This window comes from Sceloporus undulatus, chromosome 1 (genome assembly GCF_019175285.1).
Source record: "Sceloporus undulatus isolate JIND9_A2432 ecotype Alabama chromosome 1, SceUnd_v1.1, whole genome shotgun sequence".
Taxonomy (NCBI): Eukaryota; Metazoa; Chordata; class Lepidosauria; order Squamata; family Phrynosomatidae; genus Sceloporus; species Sceloporus undulatus.
Window position 1 is genome coordinate 80050544 of NC_056522.1, and position 22336 is coordinate 80072879.

Sequence of the window (22336 nt, forward strand, 5' to 3'; positions counted from 1 at the left end):
GGTGTCCTGTCTGGGAAACACTATCTTCTCTCAAAATATTTCACATTTGTGAAATAAGACATTCTTAATCTATAGCCCATGGAAAGGTCCATGAATCTTTTGCCACTGTCCTTCCCATTCTTAGTCTTCTTATTTCTTTACTGTAGTCTCCATTCTGATTGATGTTTCATCCAAAGTACAAGAAATCTTTAACTATTTCAATTTCTTTATTATCTAGCTTGAATTTATGCGGATCGTTATTTTTATTTTCTTTATATTCACCAGCAAGCCTGCCTTTGCACTTTCTTCCTTTCTGTTCCTTAATAATTGTTCCAAGTTTGTGATCTTTTCTGGTAGTAGTATGATGCCATCCTCATATCTTAAGATTGTTGATATTCTTTCTTCCTATCTTCACTCCTCCTTCTTCCAAGTCTAGACTTACTCTTCTAGTGATCTTTTCTGCATACAGGTTGAACAGGTAGGGTGATAAGATGCAGCCCTGCTTGACCTCCTTGTCAATTGGGAACTTTTCATTTTCTCCATATTCTGTTCTATCATTAGCCTTTTGTTCTAAGTACAGATTTCCCATGAGGATTATCAAATGTAGTGGCACTCCCATGTCTTCAAGAGCCTTCTATAGCTTTGTGTATACAACTGTTATTAGAACAAATGAAAAAGTTCGAACAAATCTCGGGATTAAAAGTAAATATAGAAAAAACAAATGTCATATCCATTTCTATCATGTCTAGTAGCTTTATTTCTCATTCTTCAATTTGTATTTCTTTGTCTGATTTCCAATGCTTTGCGTAGGTAAGTCTAGCTGCAACTAACATATAATAGATAACTCTCCCATGCTTTTTCTCATTTACATCATCTAGCATACACAGTAATAGTACCTCTGGGCTACATTGCAAATTAATTTCCAATATATTGTTAATATTTCTACAGATCTTTACCCAAAAGCTCTTAGCAAACAAGCATGTCCACCATAAGTGAAAAAAGTACCTTTTTCTTGCTTACATTTCCAACAACAATCTTTCCCTGTTTTATATATTCTGCTTATTTTGTCCAGGGACAAGTGCCATCTATACAGTATTTTGTAATAATTTCCCCTGATGTCTTGACTGGCAGAGTATTTTAATCTAGTTCCCCAGCATTTCTCCCATTGTACCAGTTCCAGAGTTTTGCCACAATTCTGGGCCCATTTTATCATGTTGTCTTTAATTAGGTCCTCTTCCATATAAATTTCTAATAATTGTTTATATATTCTTGATAATAGCACTGGTTTTTGTGAAAATAAGATGACTTCTGTTTCTGATTTTTTTATCTGTAATACCTAATGTTTTTTTAATCTTCCATGCATCTAGCTCTCAGTTGTTGATACAGAAACCAGCTACATTCATATCCCTCTTTCCTGGTTTGTTCTAATGATTTTAATTCCAGATCATTATTTGTCTTTTGTAATATATTTTCATATTTTAACCATCTTTCTTTTCTAAATGGGTCAGATCTATATAAAGCCTCATGTGGGGAGGTCCATGTTGTTATATTGCCACAAATTCTTTTCTTATATTTCTGCCAAACCTTATATATTGTTGCTCTAACAAAGTGATTATTGAAATCACTATTTGCTTTAAGTTTATCATAAAATAAAAATCCATGGATCCCAAATCTAAGTTCCACAGTTTCTAATTTTAATTGTTTTTTTATTTTCTAATGATAACCAATCCCTCATCCATAAAAAAGCCGAAGCATCGAAATATAATTTCAGATTTGGGACAGCAAAACCTCCTCTCAAGACTGAGTCATGCATATATTTTTGTTTTATCCTGGGCTTTCCCCAGCCCAGATAAAATTGGTGATTAACTTTTGCCATTCCCTTAATGAATTTTCTTTTTGGATTATTGGTATTGATTGAAATAAAAATAAAAACCTGGGATGGCCAAAATTCTGCCCAATAATGTCAAATTTAAATCTTTCCAATTATTTAAGTCTTTTTAAACTTCATTTTCTAGTTTTTTATAGTTTAATCTCATTAAATATGAATTCTTATTTGAAATCATTATTCCTAAGTATATAGCTTTTGGCGTTACATTGAAACCTGAAATAGCCATTAATTTTTGGTTATCTAAATTAGTCATGTCCTTTGTTATGATATTTGTAGTAGGCTATAGATTTATGTTGTACGTTTTTAATGTTGAAAGTATGAGATTATTGTGATTTGTGCAAATAAAAATAATTTTTAATATTAAAAAAGAGTGTTCTATAGCTTTCTGTGATTGATGCAATCAAAGGCTTTGATGATTTTGTTTTGGAATTCCTTGGTGCACTCCATTAACCACTGTATGTTTGTAATGTGGCCCCTAGTGCCTCTTCCTTACCTAATCCTGCTTGCCCTCTGGGAGTTCTCTCTTCATACATGGTTGGAGTCTATGTTGCAGAATTTTGAGCAATTTTGCTTGTGTGGGAAATTAATGCTATGGTCTTATAGTTGCTGAAGCTTTTATGTCTCCTTTTTTGGATGCAGATCTATATTGAACATTTCCAATCTACTGGCCACCATTTTGTTGACATATTTTAGTTAACATTAGAGTTGATTCTGTCTGTGTGGTTGTAGCCATTCAATTGGAATATCATCTGTTCTCATTTTCTCATCTCTTTTATGTAGCTCTTCTGTGCACTGCATCCAATGTAAAAAATACCACTCCACAATTTGAACTATTCAGTGAAGCCATAGAATAGCAGTCTTGCTGCTGAAATTTATTTTTGCAGAATTAAATTTTACCATTTGTTATAACTGCACAATTTTCATTTATTTTGTTTTTTCAAGAAGTAGCCATTACTTGTTGCATGCAAATATAAGACACAGAGAGATTATTCCTTATAAGTGCTATTTATATATTGTATCTACATGAAGGAAATAAATTTCCAATGCAATAAAATGAATGGCATGCAAAATTTTGTCTGTATTTTGACCCAGTGTGGTTGAGTGTTGGAACTAAACCTGGGTTTAAATCCCTGCTCAGCCATAGAAACCCATTGGGTGACTCTAGGCAAGTCATACACTCTCAGTCTTACAGTAAGGCAATGGTAAATCTCATCTGGATACATCTTATCAAGAAATCCCTATGATACTGTTCCCATAAGTCAGAATGGACTGGAAGTTACATAACAAATGTCTATGATCATTTTTTCTAAGGAGGGGGGTTCCATAGTTTTCTCAAAGGGGGTTTAAAAGGTGGTTAAGAATCACTGCATTAAATAATCTTGATTTACTGGGATTCTTAAAGGGATGAGAAAGCAGAAGGCATGGCATTTAAGGAGCTAACATTCATGTGAAATAACTGCTATAAGAAGCTTTCAGTGATACTGAGGAAGTCATGAAAAAGTAACTGAGGTGGAACCTTGGCCTTCTCAGAGTACATGATTACCCTCAAAAGTTTAGAAACTAAACTCTGGAACCACTCTTGTGAACACATTTCTATTTTACAAAGACAAAAATATTCACTCACACATAGCTTACAAATTATTGAAGCAACTGTTTATTCAGTTACCGTTTAAAGATTTTGTTAGAAGGGCAACTTCCCCCCTTTTGCTCAGAATGGCATGAAGTGTTTATAAGAACTTTTTTTTTTAGTCTATGTTGTTAGATTTCATCCCTCTAGGAAGTTATTTTCCACCAGTATGTCATTTGTTTACCTCTCAGACACTCCATGCTCTTTCAAATCACGAATAACTGAGAAATACTGTCAGAGAGAGGGAAGATTAATGCCATTTAACCACTTGACAGAAATTAGATGAACGTCCCTTCAAAGTCTTGTCTGGCAGAAATGCAGATTACCAGTTGTTGTTGTTGTTGTTGTTGTTTAAAGACATAATTAGATGGTTAACTCTGCCAAGTGACATTTAAGGATTAGGATGGTGATGGGCATTTTATTTCATCACCTAATCCACCCCACAGAGCTGTCATTAATCACTGGAAAGAGTGTCCATCATCAGTTGGAATAGGCTCCATTGTGCTACCATAACCAACAGATCTGAGACATGACTTGCTGCTGCTTCATTCATTTTCAAATTACCACAACCCACAGTTTGAGCAGGATGACATAGTCAGATAACCAACACAGACTTCCTAGAATGCAGAGATCTGCTGTGAGTATTTTCCAAGGGGGTGAGAAGGAAAAAACAACAAGTCCTGGGCCTTTAAACATTTGGCCATAATATCTAACCAGAAGCTTCCCACTTCCCACTTTCCTCTTTATGTCAGGGATGTAATGGATCTGCTCCAGGTTTTAATTCAGACTTTAGAGGAGCAATTTAAGTTTCTGAACCTAGTTTGGGATAAAATTTAGCACCCTAGATAATTTCTTTCAGGTCTTGAATGAAACCCAGGAATGGGCTGGAGGGACGCTGCAGCAGCCAAACTGCACAGCGTCTCTCCGGACCAAAAAGAACCCGGAAAAAAACGGGTTCTTTTGGGCGCACTGGGACAGTGTTACCAGTGTGTCATTGGCGCACTGTGACACATCCAAGAGGCAAGCACTGCCCAGCGGTGCAGATGCGGTGCCACACTTGCATCACACACACACACCATCTTTGAACGGTGCCACGTAAAGATGGCACTGTCCATATGTATTGAGATTCCAGAACGTGCAGTTGCCACGTGCTCTAGAACCCTAATTTCGGTGCCGACACGGTACCTTCGGCCTGTCTGTTTTAGGCCACTAATTCCCTTTCATTCTGGGAGAACATCTATGCATTTTGAGAATGTGCAAATAAGTCAGCTTTAATAATAGCTCCTCATAATATTTCCCAGCAACAGGACCTTTAGCCAGATTTCCCAGAAACACTGATTTATCACCTGGACAGGCGATAAGTGGGGCTTCGAGGTATCTCATTCACAAGGTTGCCATGGTTTGAGGCTGACTTTAGGGCAGTTAACAACAAATTAAAGGAAAGCAATGGCAAACTGCCACTGAATAACTCTCGCCAAGAAACCCCTATGATATGGTTGCCATAGGTCAGAGCTGACATGAAGGTACATGCCAATAACAGCAGGAGACAGTTTCTAATAAATAAACACTCATTTCACATTTAGCATCATATGAAGCTAGGCCATTTAATCACTGCAATTCAAGAGAGGAAAGCCTGGGACATACCAGTAAACCGTTTCCTTCCAGCAGCATCATATTCTGACAGAGGATCTGTGCCTGTGACACTGAACTCTGGGAAGCTGGTTTCAGGCAGTACTTCTGTGGTGGTGGTGGTTGCGGTGGTAGTGGTGGTAGAGGGAGGCAACGTAGTTTCAAAAAACTCATAGTCTAGGCAAAAAGCAAGATCAAGATCATCAGACCTGTGAATGTACGTTAAATGATTGAGAATGTACAGTGCCAGTGGTAGCTATCATATATATCAACAGGGCAGCGAATATGCTCTTTAAAAAAAACACTATAGTGATCTATCTATCTATGGTGATCACCTATTGTGGGAAGTGGATTCAGCACTTGGATAGCTCCTTCAGAATAAAACTCAGAATGGATTAACCACCTAACAGATATGAAAAACTGCACATTGCACGGAGTTATTAAAGGAGCAGAACAACTATTTGCCATACATTTCATCAGTTGTATTTCAACTCTGTTCTTCACTGCAGTGATTTTGCAAAGCTGTCTTTTACATCTTTTAAAAAACAGAACAGAGTCAAGCTGGGTATGCCTGGATACCAGTGCTAGATTAGATGAATAAAGGACAGCTACTAGGACTCAGCAAGGTGATATGACAGTGACATGACTAGTAAGGCTACTAACTAATGTGGCTAATAAGGCTACAGAACTAATGTGACCTTCTGCTCTAATTCCTTTCCAAATATGACAATGTGGACTTCTGTAGCAATTAACTTCTGCATTGATTCCCTGCAGAGCTTTGGATGACCTCTATACTAATTCCTTGCAAAATACAGTGGGCCCTTGGTATCTGCTGGGGTTGGTTCCAGTAACCCTTGTGGATACCAAAATCTGTGGATGCTCAAGTCCTATTAAATACAATGGCATAGTAAAATGGTGTTCCTTATATAAAATGGTAAAAAAACAAGGTTTCTTTCTGAATTTGTATTATTTTTGAATATTTATAAGCTATGGATTGTTGAATCTGTGGATTCATCCATGGATACAGAGGGCTAACTGTACTACATGTAGCATACAACTCATGGACTGGAGTGCCTTGAGATCATCCATCACATTCACTAAATGCCCCCGAGAATGTCACCAGACCTCAGTCTAACCTATCACATAGAACTGTGAGAGTGGGCAGTCTGAGTTCATAGAACACCAGGGAAGGTCCAAAACCAAAAACAATTATGCCTGATTACTATTGTTAATTCCAACTACTATTGACCCACTGAATTAATGAAATTTATCATTTGGATTTGATACATCATTCAAAAATTTATTTTAGGAATCTACTCTATTTGGGACTAGGCATCAGATCCAGTCTGATCTTGGAAACTAAATGAGATCACTCCTGGCTAGTACTTGAATGGAAGATTACAAAGAAATTCCATGCACTTTCTGAAGATGTACCTGGCAAAACCATCTCTGAGTATTCCTTGCCTAAGAAAACCCTATGAAATTAATGAGGTCATTGTATTTCAACAGGCAATTTGAAGGCACATACATACAGAACAGTGTACAGGATTTTGGTCTCAGACAAATGCCATGGTCCAGCAGGGTCCACCACTGATAGGACTGGAACTGGTAACAAGAGGAGTTATGGGTACTCAAGGTACTCAACTCACTAGCACCACTATCTTAATTGTATAGATTCCTACCCACAATGTATGCACATTAGGTGTGGGGCTGGTGAAATTAAGTGAATTACTGCACTGTACGCCAATGTTTATAAACCTGAGTTGGGATAGGCAGTGGTCAGGGATTAGCTGGACCTGCCTGTGGATCTGCCCCGGTAAATTCTATTTTGACCACAGGGATACCAAAAACAATACTGAAACAACTCTCCATTTTCAGATACACAGAGGTGCATATTGTTTCTAGATTATTACTACATCTCTATGAATGTATTTCTGGAAGACAGCAAGAAAGGAAAGTGACAAAAAACACTTTATATGAAAGACTTTTTGCTATCAGTAGTACCTTCATCATATATCACATAAGATTCTGTAGTTCCAGTCACATCGGCATCAAACCCTGAGAATGTATCTATGGAAAAAAGACAACATTTAAACAGTGGGAAAAAAAAAATCCCTTTTCATCTCAAAGTTGACTTAAAACAGGTTTTAAGTAATGTTTTAAAGTAGGGGTGGCCAGGGGCCAATTTTCCTCACCAGACTCCCCCCCACAGTGATCTACATTCCCCCCACAGTAAGACCAAATGCTTCCATTTCCCCATGCAGTCCCTCTCAAAATAGTAACTGGAAATGATATTGCATTGTTGCCTGTTGCCATTTTGAGAGGAACAACACAGGAAAATGGAGCAACGGGGGGGTAGTACAGACTTCTACAGTCCTTATGAGGGTGTTTTTTGTGTGTGTTTTCATGTGTTTGGAAGGGGCTTTCTGCGTAAGTGTGGGGGAAAAGTTGTCCAAAATCAGACAGTTTTATTTAAAAAGGGGGCCTTGGTGGAGAGTCTCAGGGGCTACATGCAGCCTGCAGGCCATACTATGTCCAGCCACAGTCTAAAGCAGTGTTTCCAAAACTTTGATCACCCAGATGTTTTGGACTTCAGCTCCCAGAATTCCTGACAGTTAGCCAAGTTGATTGAGGTTTCTGAGAGTTGAAGTCCAAAAACATCTGGAAGACCAAAGTTTGGGAACCACTGATCTAAAGCCTATCATTTATATGACAATGAACTAACCCACAGTACAACCCAACAGTTAAAGGTTTGGACTAAAACACATGAATACAGATGTCACAAATACCACTGTATAAATATGCCCTTTGAGCCAACCCCAGAACAACTCCTGTGGCTCTTCCTAACTCAGACAGGTTAGTCATCCCTTTCCCACACCTCTGCTGTGCAGAAAGACTTCACATCCCTCTGCTATTCTCTTTCATTTTAATGGTCATTGGAACCAGCAGCAGAGAGCCCAAGCAGATCAGCATTACTCCTCTTGTGTGAGGAAAATACCTGACATGTTGCTCACTTTGAAAAATGGCTATTCATCTATTATACCACAAGTATGTTCATACAGAGTAGTTCATACACTACTGGGGGCTTAGATTTTCTAGACAGAAGAACAGTCAAATTTGAAATTCAGTTTTTGTTGAGGTTCAATAAGGCATGTTTGAAAAGTTTCTGCCATGCAACTCAACCTTCTATTTCTCATTCAGACTGATTCAACCTTTAAGATTTTCAGACACTTCCTTTGTTTCTAATCCAAATGTATTTCATACAGTTTTGTTACCTATGAGCAGAAAAGTTGGAGGAATAATAATGGAGGTTTTCTATAAAAACACCTTTCATTTGTCACCTGACTAGAACATTTCCATTCTGAATATTCTGACAGACCAATACTGCTTACTGTTTTTCCATATGTTATTTTTATTTTCCCCATATGGAAAATTGAACTTTTTTCCAGTTGAATTTGGAAATGATTGAACTTGATTTCAGAATTTGAATTGGTACATTTTTTTTTACTGGCAAATTAGGCACAAAAACTCACATAGACTTATTTTAAACAGTACGTGGAAGGCATATCAATAAGATCACATCAATTTTTTTATGTGCTGTGAGTGAGTCAGTGCATGCTTATATGTACTCAGGTGTACTGGGAACATGAAGGAATACAGCAGTGGTTTCCAAACTTTGGTCCTCCAGATTTTTGGACTTCAACTCTCAGTCGCCTAAGCCAGATTGGCCATCAGTCAGGAATTCTGGGGGCTGAAATTCAAAACATATGGAGGACCAAAGTTTGGGGACCACTGGAATAGAAGAATGAGAACTGAAAATACAGCAAGTTCTGTGCAAGATGGAAAATCTGGAAACAAATACCAGACACAATGGAAAAGCATATCAAATCTGCAAACAAGATCAGGGAATTTGGAAGCCTTGTTTTATTGTTATTGTTAATTGCCCTTAAGTTGACTCTGACTCAAGGTAACCCTATGTGTGAGGCATCTCGAAGACCCACTGGACTCCACTGCTCTGCTTAGTTTCTGTAAATTCAAGCCTTGTACCTAGGATGAAATTTGGGTGAGGAGAACTTGGGAAGTATCTCAGCTATGGAATTCCCACTGTTGCTACAGAAGCAGGACATAGGCATTGCAAAGACTGCATAGACAAGGACTGGTGGTAGATTCTCCTAAAGGTTGACAAGGAGAGGGTGTAAGAAAAGGGGCTTCCATTCACACACACCCCAACCAACAAGTCCTTCCCAAAGTGGTACCTATTTATCTGTTTGCACTTTTACATGCTTTCAAATTGCTAGGTTGGCAGAGGCTGGGATTAGTGATGGGAGCTCACTCTGTCATGCAGCACTTGGGCCTTGAACTGTCGACCTGCCAGTTTTGCAATTGTCGGTCGGCATCTTAATTGCTGAGCCACTGTGTCTCTGAACTTCTTTCATTTACCTACATGAAAACAGGGGTGAAATAAGGGGGCATTTTGGCTCAGTTCTTTGGGCCTTATCCTCATGGCAATGGTGACTCAAATTCAGTGCTTTGTTTTCCCCACAGAGTTGAATGGCAACAGTTTCCTTATATACGAGATAATAAAGGAGTACTACTGACAGATGGGATTTGGGCATTCTTTGACCCAGTAAACTTAGCCATTCAAGTACAAACTTGCTCCTATCTGCAGAGTTCCATTCAATATTCAGTCCTCTGAGAAGCAAGTTGCAGCTGTCCACATGTAGCAGCCTTTGGCTGCTCCTTTTATGGCCCCCAAAGCTTCTCTCCTCTCCCCTTTTCCCTGAGAGAGTGTGTCCAGAATTTCATGACTTCTGAGATTGCTGTTTTCTTACCACTACAAGGAGTGGAGAAACTACAGCCTTAGTTGATATTACTTGAGGATGAAAGAGGGATTTCATTTTCATGCATCAGAACTTGTAAAAGTTACTTTTTGATCTATAATTTCCAGAATTCTCTGGCCAGTAGCCATGCTGACTGGAGGATTCTTGTGGCTGTAGTAAGAAGAAAAAAAGCTCTCTCTCTCTTTTTCTCACATACATACAGATCACAGATGCTGCATGCCAAGAAGTGGTTGGATGAAAGAGAGAAGGCGCTTTCATGTGTATGAATGGGTAGTCCCTTGACCCCTCAAACTGACACTAGATGCCACACTGAGGCTGAAAAGATTGTGCACTTCTGTGTTGGAGAAGGAGACGGTGACTGCAGCACGCCCAGGGACTGTTGTACTGTCTGGATACTGCCACAGGCACCAATAAAAATAAAACAAAATCCAGAAGTTGAAAAAAGTTTTTTTTTAAAAAAAATTCAAATGATCTTGGCCGTGCAATTTATTTAAAAGGTGAAGTGTCTATCTTACAGGGCTTCAAGAGAGACAATCCACTCTCTTTCCTCTCTCTCTCTCTCTTTAAGTCTGGGGATTCTGGGAGGTTATGGATCACAAAAATAGCTGGGGCAGAAGTGCTGCCCACCTCTGATGTAAGCAAATGACTTCTAGGAGTAGCTTTTTATACATGCAGCTTATTGTTCAATGTACACACTGTCATGAAACACTACAGTTATTACTCTGTAAGCAATACAACATTGGAAAAGACCATAGATACCTCTGACTGTAACAACCTAGTAATATATGTCATCCACTTTTCTATCTAAAGCAATCATATTACACATTTTAAAGCCCTTCATAATATAGACCCTTTTTTCCAACAACCAGAAATATGTTAAAATTAGTCCAAATCATGACAAAGCTGACACGAAGTGCCTGATTGGTTGGGCTCAATTTTCAATAGTCAGCCTGAAAAACACCTGAACAATAGCACTGTGTTTGGGTGTAACCGGCATCATTTCTTCTCTGGTTATGCCCTTAGATCTTAAGTTTTAAAAGGAGCTTGAGAAATGCCATGGTATATTCCAGGCCAACATAAACCTGAAGAAAAGGTGAATATGGAAAAAACATTTATTCCTTCAGAAAAGTGTTCTCAATATTTCAGCTTAAAGCCTATTAACCACCTTGGTTTCATTGCATACTTATTCACTGACTTTGTCTCTAGCCACGTAACAAGTTTACAGAAGATGCATTGGGCAGGCATCCACTAAATTCTGAATGCATGTGAATGTAACTAATTAATTTTTTTTAAAAGGCTAGCTTTACCAAGCTGCTTTTTTTAAAAAGTAGCACAGCCCAGAAAATTATGAAGCTCAGATAACAGAAAATTTGGATTGCTTGGCCCTTTAATACTTCCAAGCTTATTACTGTCTCTCAAGTTTATAGATCTATATTTTCCAGTAATATGATAGCAGCAGTTATAAAAGTGGCTTTTAATGGCTTTGTTGACTGCAGTTCTTCAAAGACGTAGAGTCTGTCTGGAGTTTCAGTGCCACATAAGCTTGGGCTCCTCATGTGTTTTCTGACTGTAAAACAGAGCTGTATCTGGTAAAATCATCTTTATAAATCCTAAGGAGGAAATTGGACCAAAGGTTTAGTAGAACCCACAGCAGCATTTTTTTCACACCACACTTCTTTGAGCCCATTTGGAAATAGTCTTTCATATTCATGAGAAATGACAGTGTATTCAACTGAATATGCCACTGTGTTTGTTCACCATGGGAGGGCATTCTGGAACATTCTTTACAGGCATATATTTAGTACATTTGGTAGCAATATATAAAAAGGCAAGCTGTTATCTGATTTGCAGACTGCACAGGGATTGCCGAGTAGGCTATCATTGTTGCAGTGCTCTCCCCATTCTATCAGGTGTTTTGCTGCTTTTGTCAGCCAGCCAAGATGCTGAGTTCAAGGCAGGTATATTTATAGTTTATAGCACATTGTCCACAATAAGATTACTGTAGCTTTGGCATTTCAGTAAGTGGCAAAAATAGTGCAAGCGCCGTCCTGTCCTTCCATGTTTCCATCTGAATTACTGGCAGAGGAGCTGTTGAAATCTTGGACTTTTGAGCAGGGGCAGCTGTTTTTATGGAGTGAATCAACTCCCTCTATAGAACTGCTTTTCTACATGAATGATATTGTGTGAAGAGCAACACTGGGGCCAGACCAGCTGGAGAAATGGTAGCTGGAAAGGAGAAAGAGAAAGAGAGAGATCAAATTTCAAAATATTACTTAGGCAGATATTCTAAGCACATCCATATCCTAGGTCTGAGTGCTTTGCATGCACATTTACTTCTTTCTTTTTCTTCTTTTCTAAAAAAAATTCTATTCATACACATAATTTCAAATACATTTATTTTTTAAAAAAGACATCACAAAAACAAAAACTACCAAATATGCCCCCCCCCAACATAAAGTACAAATACAGAAAAATATTATATATGAGCTCTACCCCTGGGGAAAACCTTATTTCAAGTTTGGGGATTGCTCCATTCACATGTGCTTGCTCTCTATTTTATGTTCATTTGAGGTGTACACACCACATATTTTATTTTTTCATGGAAGAACAAACCTTTCAAAAGTTTTCTCCCTGCTGGGCAAAATTAGTTTTGCCCATTTGCAGTTCTGCACTTTTTTCCCACAAAAATTCCAAAAATCTCTTTTTTCTAATGAAAAAAAATTTCTCTTTGTGTAAAATACATTTTCTCAAAACTCTCATAAATGTATTGTGATGGTCATCCTTCATTTTTTTGTGTTAGGTGCCACCCAGCCAGAACTGGCCAGCTGCTACGCAAAAGGAATACTGCTGACTCTATTATTGATAATAATATCTGCAATCCAGAGAAATACCAATCACTCCAGGCAACATCCTAGTTTATCATATTCCCCAACTGTTCCATTTTGTCAAGGAGAGTCCCAATTAATCCCCTGTTGTCTCACTTTCTTCCTCCTCTTCCTCCTTTCCCCCTTTGTCCTCAGCTTCCACTGGTGTTGGAACTGAAAAAGTAGTTTACATTAAATTAACTCAAGGGGAGGAGGAGAAGAGGGGGGGGAGTCTTGCCCTTCCCAGTAGAGCTAAGCAAAAACAAACTGCTGCAGCCTATCCTAGCTTGTGTGTGCTTCCTCATTAAAAACTGTTCCCATTTTGACCACACACTGATGTTGTTTGGCTACACGCATCCCTTGTTTCACTTGTGAAATGTTGAAGGACATGGTTTTCTGGTGTTCTCTAGGAAACACCCACTGTGTCACATTACAGATTGATTTGGAAATTTCAAAAGCAAATTTCATTGCAGCACAGAGGAGCAAAGGTAAGCCAATGTCTTCATTATCAATAGCATTAGTAAACAATAGTAGTTCTATGCAGTATTTACCGGGGGGGAATCCAGGAGAGACCACTCACCTAGCACACTTCCAGGAGTAAGTAATCCCTTGTTCTAGTTTCCCCTGCTGAAATTCTCTTTCGTCTTTCAAATTCATTTTCAGCTGCTGAAGCCTTTTATTTGAGGCTCTTCTTTGATGCTCTAAATATTACTAATTCCATTCTCATCACGCAAGAGAAGATTTAGTCACCATTTTTTAAAAGCAATGCTGGGAAACATTGTATCTCCCTGCTAAATGCAGGTAGCCATTTCATGAAGCAGTATTCCATGATGAAGGTGTTAAAATAAGACATGTTAGAATCATAACAGTGGTGAAAAGAGAATCTATATTCTATACCCTGGCAGTCTATACAGAAAAAGATTTAACCAATGACCAGCACAAAAGATAACCATGGAATACACAGTCAGAAGATGAAAAACACCATTTAACAAAGTGGTGATTCACAATATAAATACACATATAATTGTTTTATCTGTGCTGATCAGCCAAACAATGAAGATCTTGGCACACTTCTAAACACAAGGAGGCACTCCCCTTATTGTTTGGCAAGTGATTACAGAGAGTATCTTAACATTTATTAAAAACTGGCCACATTTATCCTATACCACACAATGGAATAATATGATATGTAACATGACATGTTATGGCAAAACCAGAAATATGAATTAATGCAAGACATGTTTCAAATTGCATGGAGAGACTCCATGGGTGGAGGAGGCTCTCCTCCTGACAGAAGTGGCCTCCGTATATAGACAATGACCAAAGCAGTGACTGAAAAGGCAAGGGTAATGTTTACAGTACACGACTTCATAGCATCTGAACAGGGTTATTGTTCTTTAAAATGTTAAATCTATTCTTGGTTTGTCTTCCAGCTTTGCTAGTTTGAACAGCCCAACAATTCACCACAACAGAATCAAAAAACAGCTGTATGAAATAACATGGACATAGCTCTATTTGTTGCTTACATCATGGCCAGAACAAATTTGAGGCATCTGTCTCCTGACTCTTATCTTTGTTGGCACTCTAGCTGGAAACATTTGTTAAAATATAAATGCCCACAACCCAGCATTTCTGGTAAACCAATAGAAAGCACTGATTGTTTAACTAATCTAAAAAATAGTACCTTCAGAACGGCATTCAGGAAGGCCATCATAGCCCAATAAAAGAGTTCCCTCTTCATCATACTCTGCCTGGGTGCCTGGGGGACAGGTAGGTAATGGTTTCTCTGTTGGTGGCTCAGTAGTTGTTGGTTCAGGAGTGGTGGTGGTGGTGGTGGTAGTAGTAGTAGGGGCAGTAGTAGTAGTAGTAGTAGTAGTAGTTGGAGGAGTTGTTTTTTTAACCATTTCAAGGCCTATCAGTGGTTTTCCTCCAAGACTTATAATTGGTTTGTCTTGTGCATTGGCTACAGGCTTGCTAAATCTTCCATGTCCAAACAAAGGCAAACCTTCTGGACTTACTATTGGAGCTCCTTTAGAATCTGAAACAGAGGAAAACAAGAAAGAAATTCTCTAAAAGAACAGTTAATAGGACTATTACAAGGGGGATGGAACACATGAAGACTAATTATATACGACTCCTATGCTATCCCCACCTTCAATATAGATCCACCTTCTTTAGGGATAATTCCTACAAATCTATTTTTAGAGATTTTTATGCATGTTTTTCTGTAGGCTATTAGCCAGTTTGACCTCTTATGAAGAAGGGCAAAGTAAAATAAATAAATATACAAATTTAGTTAGGGGTTTTTAAACTGCCCCAAATAGTCTATGGTGATCAAAATTAGGGATGGTTGACAATTTTTTTCAATTAATTTTTTGATAATAATCTACCAAATTCTCAAATTTCTTCTAAATGGAATTGAAAAAACTTGAGATTTAAAAAAGTGAATGTGGGATAAAATCAAACTGACAGATTTATCCATTCAGGTTAAGTGCTTAGTCCTTAAATATCTCGATTTGAATCCCTGTGTATTTAACCATGTTGTAGAATTACGGTTGCCACGTCCTTTTTCTAAGAAACTTCTGATCTTTAATAGATATATGACAGGCAGGAACAATACCTCCACCCCACTCTCACATTTTATTGAATTATTCCAGCGGAGAATGTTGAGAATTTCATTTGGTTCATTTCTGATAGGTACTTGTCACCAACAATCAAAAAAGTGTTAAGCAATCAACCAGATCCTTTTTCCTGAACAACCCCACTGTTAGCTCCTGTCCACCTTTCCATTAACAAAACTTTGCTTATTTATTATTAATTATCATTACACATTATTAATTTGCAGTATATTTATACTGCACCTTATAGGAATCCTTAGTAAACCTTAGGGAGGTTATTGTATAATACAAATAAATAAAACATAAACATACCAACAATTGTACGGCCATCTCCTCCTAATTTTACTCTGAGAGGCTTTCCTTGTGAATCTTGGAGGTACCTTCCTTCTATATTCAACACCAGCCCTCGGTCAAGATCTACAATCTAAAAGCAATGTGTAGATTGAAAGGCGTTCCAACATGAAAGAATATGAAATTAAATCTTGTAAGTATTTTAATTTTAAAATAAGGTCACCCTACCCACTTTATTCCTTGTGGACCATTTATTATCTTCTGCCCATTTTGTTTTCCATTATTACCAGGAGTTATTTTATTATTTGTATCTGTTTTTGTTGTTAGATTCGGTCTGCCACCATTACCTGCAATATACATGGTACAAAACAAGAGCCTTTCATCACTTTATCAGTTCAGTGAAATTACAGTTCACACTATTTAAAAAAAATCAGAATTCTTTTAAACATGATGAAACTAAAGTTAAACTTGTGTAATTGAATCTCTGACTACACTTAGGTAAACAAAATTGGTTGGATTATATTTTGTAAGAATGAACTCATATACTGAACACATTTGCACAGAAGATGTTTGATTTTCACTGTTACAGGGACCTTTGACATATTATCACTACTACTTGACTATGAACTTCTTTTTATCTTATATTCATGCACTTGACATTTTATTGCATAGTTAATTTCATCTCTGTGATATATATGTGTGTGTGTGTATGTGTGTGTGTGTGTGTGTGTGAGCACACTCAACTTTGCATCACAATTCTATATACTATTGGATGATTCACGTGGTATTTAATTTTTGGGGAAATGCAGTTGTCCTACTAGGAGGTACACTGAATGAAACATCCAGTCTGAATTCATATTTAAAGCCTATGCAACATGGGACCTTGATACTTGATGGATGTTTCCTGAGAATTGAAATCTTCTGGGCAGAGGCCCATTCTTGGTCTTATAGGAGAACACTGGATAACACCTTTTATCCTGTGACACCACGATTTTCCAGTACCTTTCTATAGACGCCTGAACAAACAGCTTCTTATTAAAGTCTCTGGAGCCTAATTGATTTCCCTCACATCTACACATACATACCTGTGGTTTTAAACTGACTATTTTTAAAACAACAACAACCTGATTCTAAAATTGTCTTCACTTGTTAAATTGTTTAATATGTTTTTAGAGTGTTTACATTCTTCTTATTTTTAAAAATGGTTTTAAACTGTATAAATTGATTTTATTGTATGCTACCCTGAGGTCCTTAGCTGTGGGGAAGAATATACATACTTTAATAATAGTTAATAATAACAAACATACTAAACACCCAGACACTAATGATCCTGTCTGTATAGTCAAGCAATCTTCTACAGTGACTTGTACATACTAAATTAAGTCCACTGGAGCACCAGTTCTCAGATGGGGAGATCTTGCAGACCTTTAATTCCCATAAGCTCCAACCAACATAGCCAGTTGTGATGGATTCTGGGAGCTAAAGTCTAATAACATCTGCAGCCAACCTGGATGGGGCTGCCAGGTTTTTGAAATAGCAATAAGGAACAGTAGAAATTCATGGCACATAGGACTGACAGTCAGATGTGGCTATTAAGAAGACTCTGTCCTATCTAAATAGCAGATAAAAATATTGTTAACTTAGTCATGCATTTCTTGGTAAAATTAGCACATTGCCCACATTATCAAAATATAAGCTATATGATGCCCTCAAATTATGAAAATCTGTTCTTGGTTTCTTTTCTGGCATGCATCAACAATCCTGAATTAATTTCAATGATACCTAAAATGCTCGATAACTATAATTAAAATTCAGAGTAACCTGAATCTCAGATTTGGTTAGATTTACAGAATATTTATTCCTCTCATCACTTCCCCATCACAAAATATGGGATTTTTGGAGACTTGTTCAGCCTGCGTAAAGGATAAGCTTTCAGGCCCGCAAAGGCATCCTTTAAAGTAGAGGACATAAGGATGGCTACCCTATCCCTGGATGTGCACTAAAAATACAGTCTGCTTATTAAAATGCTCTAGTAAATTTGGATGTGAAATTATACAAGAAATAAAAGTAATATATGAATCCTAGGAGCTTATCACACAGAGGCACACCATTCTTAAAACATGGCTGGATTGTCCCTAAAGTGTGAGGGTGTGATCGCCCATTGCACTTGTCTCCCGTGATGAAATAGTCATGGAGGCATCCTGTCATTAAAGCGTTCATGAAGCTGCCATTTCTCTGCATAACAAGAACTTCCATTATGCAGAGAAATGGGGGGCTCCGCAAATCTTTAATGATGGGACGCCTCCATGATGTTTTCATCATGGTAGACAAGTGTGACCGGCGATCACACCCTCACACTTTAGGGATGATCTAGCCACGTTTTAAGAACAGTAAGTCTCTGTGTGATAATCTCTTTAGTGAAATAATAGAACTGACAGGTGGTTTCAGAAAAAAACCAGTTCTTTGTTGGTGATCTGACAGCACATTTGGGAACTTCATATAATAAAGCATTATTTTTGTAAATCAGGATGAGACATAATATCCAGGGGAAAAATAATTAACAGCTCATTACCTTGTCTGTGAGGAAATCGGAGTTGTTGTCGTTGAGAAGGATTGAACGATCTTGAATTCTGTGTTCGCTGATTGGGGGATGTTGAGGGGGAAGCTGAAGAATGTATTGAAGAAGTAGAGTAAGTGGGATGAGTAGATACAGAAGTAGAGCCTGAGGAGTGTGGCAGAGCCAAGTTTACTTTAGGCAAAGCATGAGGTTTTTTAGAAATCTGAGAAGTCCTGGAAGTCAAAAAAGGAGATCTGCCCAATGGGGCAGCATTCAGTGTTTTGGAAGTAGGATGTTCCTCCTCCTTCATCTCCTCTTCATCCTCTTCCTCCTCATCAGCAAATTTTGCTTTATGAGGCAAAACACGGCTTGATGATTTACCATTAGCAACATTATTATTTAAGCTTTTACTGCCTCTTGAAACTGAGGAAGATCGCCACCTTGCTGCTGAAGATAGCGTGGGGGTTTCCTCTGTTTCTGATAGGTCAGACTCATCGTCTTTGTCATCATTGCTTGAAAGTGAGTGATGCGTTTTAGAGGAAGATGTTTTTGGAGAAAGTTCTACTTTTCTAGAGATTGGCTCAGCAAGTCCATATTTTTTGTCTGTTCGGACTTCTGTCCTAGTAGGGACTTTGGAGCTGGATGGATAACGGGGCATGGAAGGATGGGTTTGTTTCTGAGAAGGTGAGGAGGATTTTGATAAGGAAGATGTTTCTCTGTTGTATTGATGGTTTTTGACTGTGTCTTTCGAGGAGGTAGATGATGGCTGAATATATTTGGACTGATGGGAAGATGCATGCAATCTATATCCATCAGATGTATCCTCACTAGAAGAAATAACCTTTGACCCAGAAGGTTTTCCAGGTGACAAGTTTAATCTTTTTGAGGAAGTGGAAGACTCACGCTGAGATGGAGATCTTTCATCAGATTTACTCGTACGAGAATCAGAATGTTTTGAGAGAGGACTGGTACTTCCCTGAGATAAAGTTGAAGACATTCTCCTAGTTGGAAAGACTTCTTTGGCAGCAACTGAATGAGAATGTCTCTGTTCCTCCTTATCTATTGTTTCTCCATAATACTTTTCTTCAGAATTTCCATCATCTTCATCCTCTGTCTTTTCATGACTTTGATGAGATGTTAATGTGGAATGGCTTCTTGAATTTAAGGAATGTTGAGATTGTGATTGATCAGTTAATGTTTTTGAAGAATGGCTGTTTTCTGGTTGGAGTGTTTTACGTGACAAGGCATGAGAACCTCCCGTTAATGTTGTTTTAGACAAAGGTGAAGACTGTTTTGATTTAGTAGATGTATCTTTGTTCTCTAAGCCATTAAGTTGATATCTGGAAGCAGAAGACTGGAGAGGAGATGACCTCTCCACAGAGGTCCTAGATATGGGTTCAGTAAATGGGGATGCTGATCTGGACCTTGAACTCTGACCATTTGTTAACTGGTGAGAAACACTAGAACGATGCCTATTTAAGGAGGGAGAATGTCCAGATACTGGAGACTGTCCACCTGAGTATTTATGTGAGGAATCTGTATCTGTGGTTTCCTTTTCTTCACTATAACTTTCTTCTTGTGTGATTGTGGGATTAGATTTGTCAGTGGCCACAACTCTGTGATGCTTTTCAGATTCAGCCAGAGGAATTCTCTTTCTGGAATAATCCACTGAAGATTTAGAAAATGATGGTGAATGGCCATGGGAAAGGGTTGATGAAAGAGGTTTTTCATCTTCAGCTTCCAGTTCTTTATCAATATTGGAATTAGACATTCCAGATGTTAAGTGAGAATTGGACTGAGGGTGAACCTTTGAGGGCTGTGTTGTGGAGGGATCTTTTGAGGGCTGTATCCTGGTATCATGAATATTACTTGCTCTGTTTGCAAATCGATTCATAGTAAGGGCAGATCTGTATTTGAACAGATCAGAACGTTCAGATACAGCCTGGCTTGAAGAGACTCTAGAACTAGATCTAGAAGATGACGAACCTCGCCGTTTGTCTTCATCTTCATCTCTTTCACCATTGTTACTGCCATTATTATTAGAATCATATCTTCCATTATGCTTACGTTTAACAGAAGAGGAGCCATGTGAGTGTATGGGTAAAGTATGGGTAACTGCACCAGAAACAGCAGAGGTGGCTATTCTTGGGTCTCTTAATGTTTGACGACTGGAATGGGACAAAGTCTTTGTATGCAAAGATGGAGATGAACCACCCTGCGGAGAAACAGACCTGGAAGCTGGCTTTTGCTCCCTTTTTTCTGTCTCCCCATTGTTATAAATGTCAAGAGTATCACTAGTATCAGACGGAACTACCTGATAAGAGGGATGGTGTGAATTAGTGTGCAATTTGGTGGGATGACTATGAACCACCTTACCAGATGCAGAAGATTGCTGATTTGAATGTAAAATCAAATGACTATCTCCTGGAGTTTTAGGAAACACTACTGGCTTTTCCTCTGCACTGTCAACTTGATCATTACTTTCATTATCAACAGGTAGACTACTATCTAAAGTAGTCCTGTCCTGTCCTAGATTCTTTGTTTCATTTTCTGTATATTTAGGAATGGAAGATGATGATGAGTGAGAGGAGGAGGAGGAGGAAGAGGAGGATGAAGGTAATGATTTTTGCTGATCAATACTTGTCTTCCCTGTCCTTACTGGTGTACGTAACCTAAGAGGTATTTTCCCTGAGGAACTGACAGTGTGTGATGGCTTCAAAGGGGAGTGGGATTTAACACTGCTCTTCATAGCCTGAGTTTTTGGCTGCATTGTTGGTGTTTCTTGGAAAGAATCATGGTCAGCAGTGCCTTTTGTGGAGTGTGAATCAGTTTTCACCATTCCTCCTTTTCCAGATGATGGCTGGTTTTTCGTAAGAACTCTACCACCAGCTAGGACCTTATTTTTTAGGTCAGGAATTGGACCTTTCAAGTCTCTGCCATCAGGAAAACTGGATGGACGGGAATGCGAATGCTTAGAGGAAGAGGACGATGAGAGATTTTCAGATGAGGAAGCCACCTGAAAGGAGGATGAAGCCACATTATTCCCAGATGTTCTTGGTTCTGGATCTTCTTCAATATTTGTTTGTTGACCAATCTTTGATTCATCTACAGCTACAACAAAATCAGAAAACCAGAGAGAGATTGACATAGAATCCTATAAAAGCAAACAACAGTTACAAGAAGAGAACAGAGAAGAGAAATCATCTAGTGAAATGTATGTTTACAGCCAGCCCACTCCATTTTTTAAAATTATGTCAATGAAAAAAAAACTATCCCGAATATACAACCTTTCCTCACAGAACCATGGGATTAAAAAATGAAAAGAAAACTCACAAATATTCAAACCCTGACCATTTTAAAATGTGATAGAATAAAACTGCATCTTTGAAGGTGAGGATTTAGTGCAAAACCTGAGAGCATAAGACTTGTAGGCTTTAGAAATGGCTTTAATTTTTTCCAAGAATCAAACATTTTTATAAACATCTGCTGCCAAAAATAAACACTATTGTCTATTATCCACTAAATGGTTTCAGAGACTAAATAGTATGACTATAAAATACAGTGAGAAATTATATACTGAAATCAAACATCAAACTTAAATTCACTAGATATCAAATAAAGATATTCGTTATTGGGGGAACATTTCAAACAATGAGACTTCAAATCTCACAGCAGAGGATTTTGAGAATTTCCGAGATAAAATTATTATTGTAGCAGTGCCTGATAAGAAGCCAGTTCTCTGCCAAATCTTTGTGTTTTAGCCAATTAGTGTAAAGTTCAAACAGTCCTTCTGCTTGTTGCTGAACAGCATGTAGCATTTTGGTTTATGAGTATTTTCACAAGCAAGCAAAAACCTAGGGTATCAGACTATAGATCCCAAATCTGGAACAGAAGCTCATGTCTTTGAGTCTACATACTCTAGAACCCCATCTTGGAAAAGTTACTTTTTTGACTACAACTTCTAGAATCCTCCAGCCCATGTGACCATTACGATTTCTGGGAATTATATATTTAAAAAAAACACCTTTACAAGCTTAATCTA

General features: G+C 38.1%; 1 protein-coding gene across 3 annotated transcripts in view; it reads right to left on the reverse strand.

Moving 5' to 3' along the window:
• FNDC1 (fibronectin type III domain containing 1) overlaps positions 1 to 22336 on the reverse strand; it is a 63910-nt gene that overhangs the window by 30509 nt on the left and 11065 nt on the right. Inside the window, exons 3-8 of one of the 3 annotated variants that reach the window (XM_042446485.1) lie at positions 18310 to 21448; positions 15966 to 16084; positions 15759 to 15870; positions 14513 to 14866; positions 7128 to 7193; positions 5139 to 5300 (exon numbers count right to left, since the gene is read on the reverse strand). In XM_042446485.1, the coding sequence (XP_042302419.1) occupies positions 5139 to 5300; positions 7128 to 7193; positions 14513 to 14866; positions 15759 to 15870; positions 15966 to 16084; positions 18310 to 21448 (3952 nt within the window). Of the gene's footprint in view, positions 1 to 5138; positions 5301 to 7127; positions 7194 to 10510; positions 12191 to 13227; positions 13620 to 14512; positions 14867 to 15758; positions 15871 to 15965; positions 16085 to 18309; positions 21449 to 22336 lie in introns of those variants that run through there. The other 2 variants (XR_006101546.1, XM_042446486.1) reach the window with 2 other exon arrangements.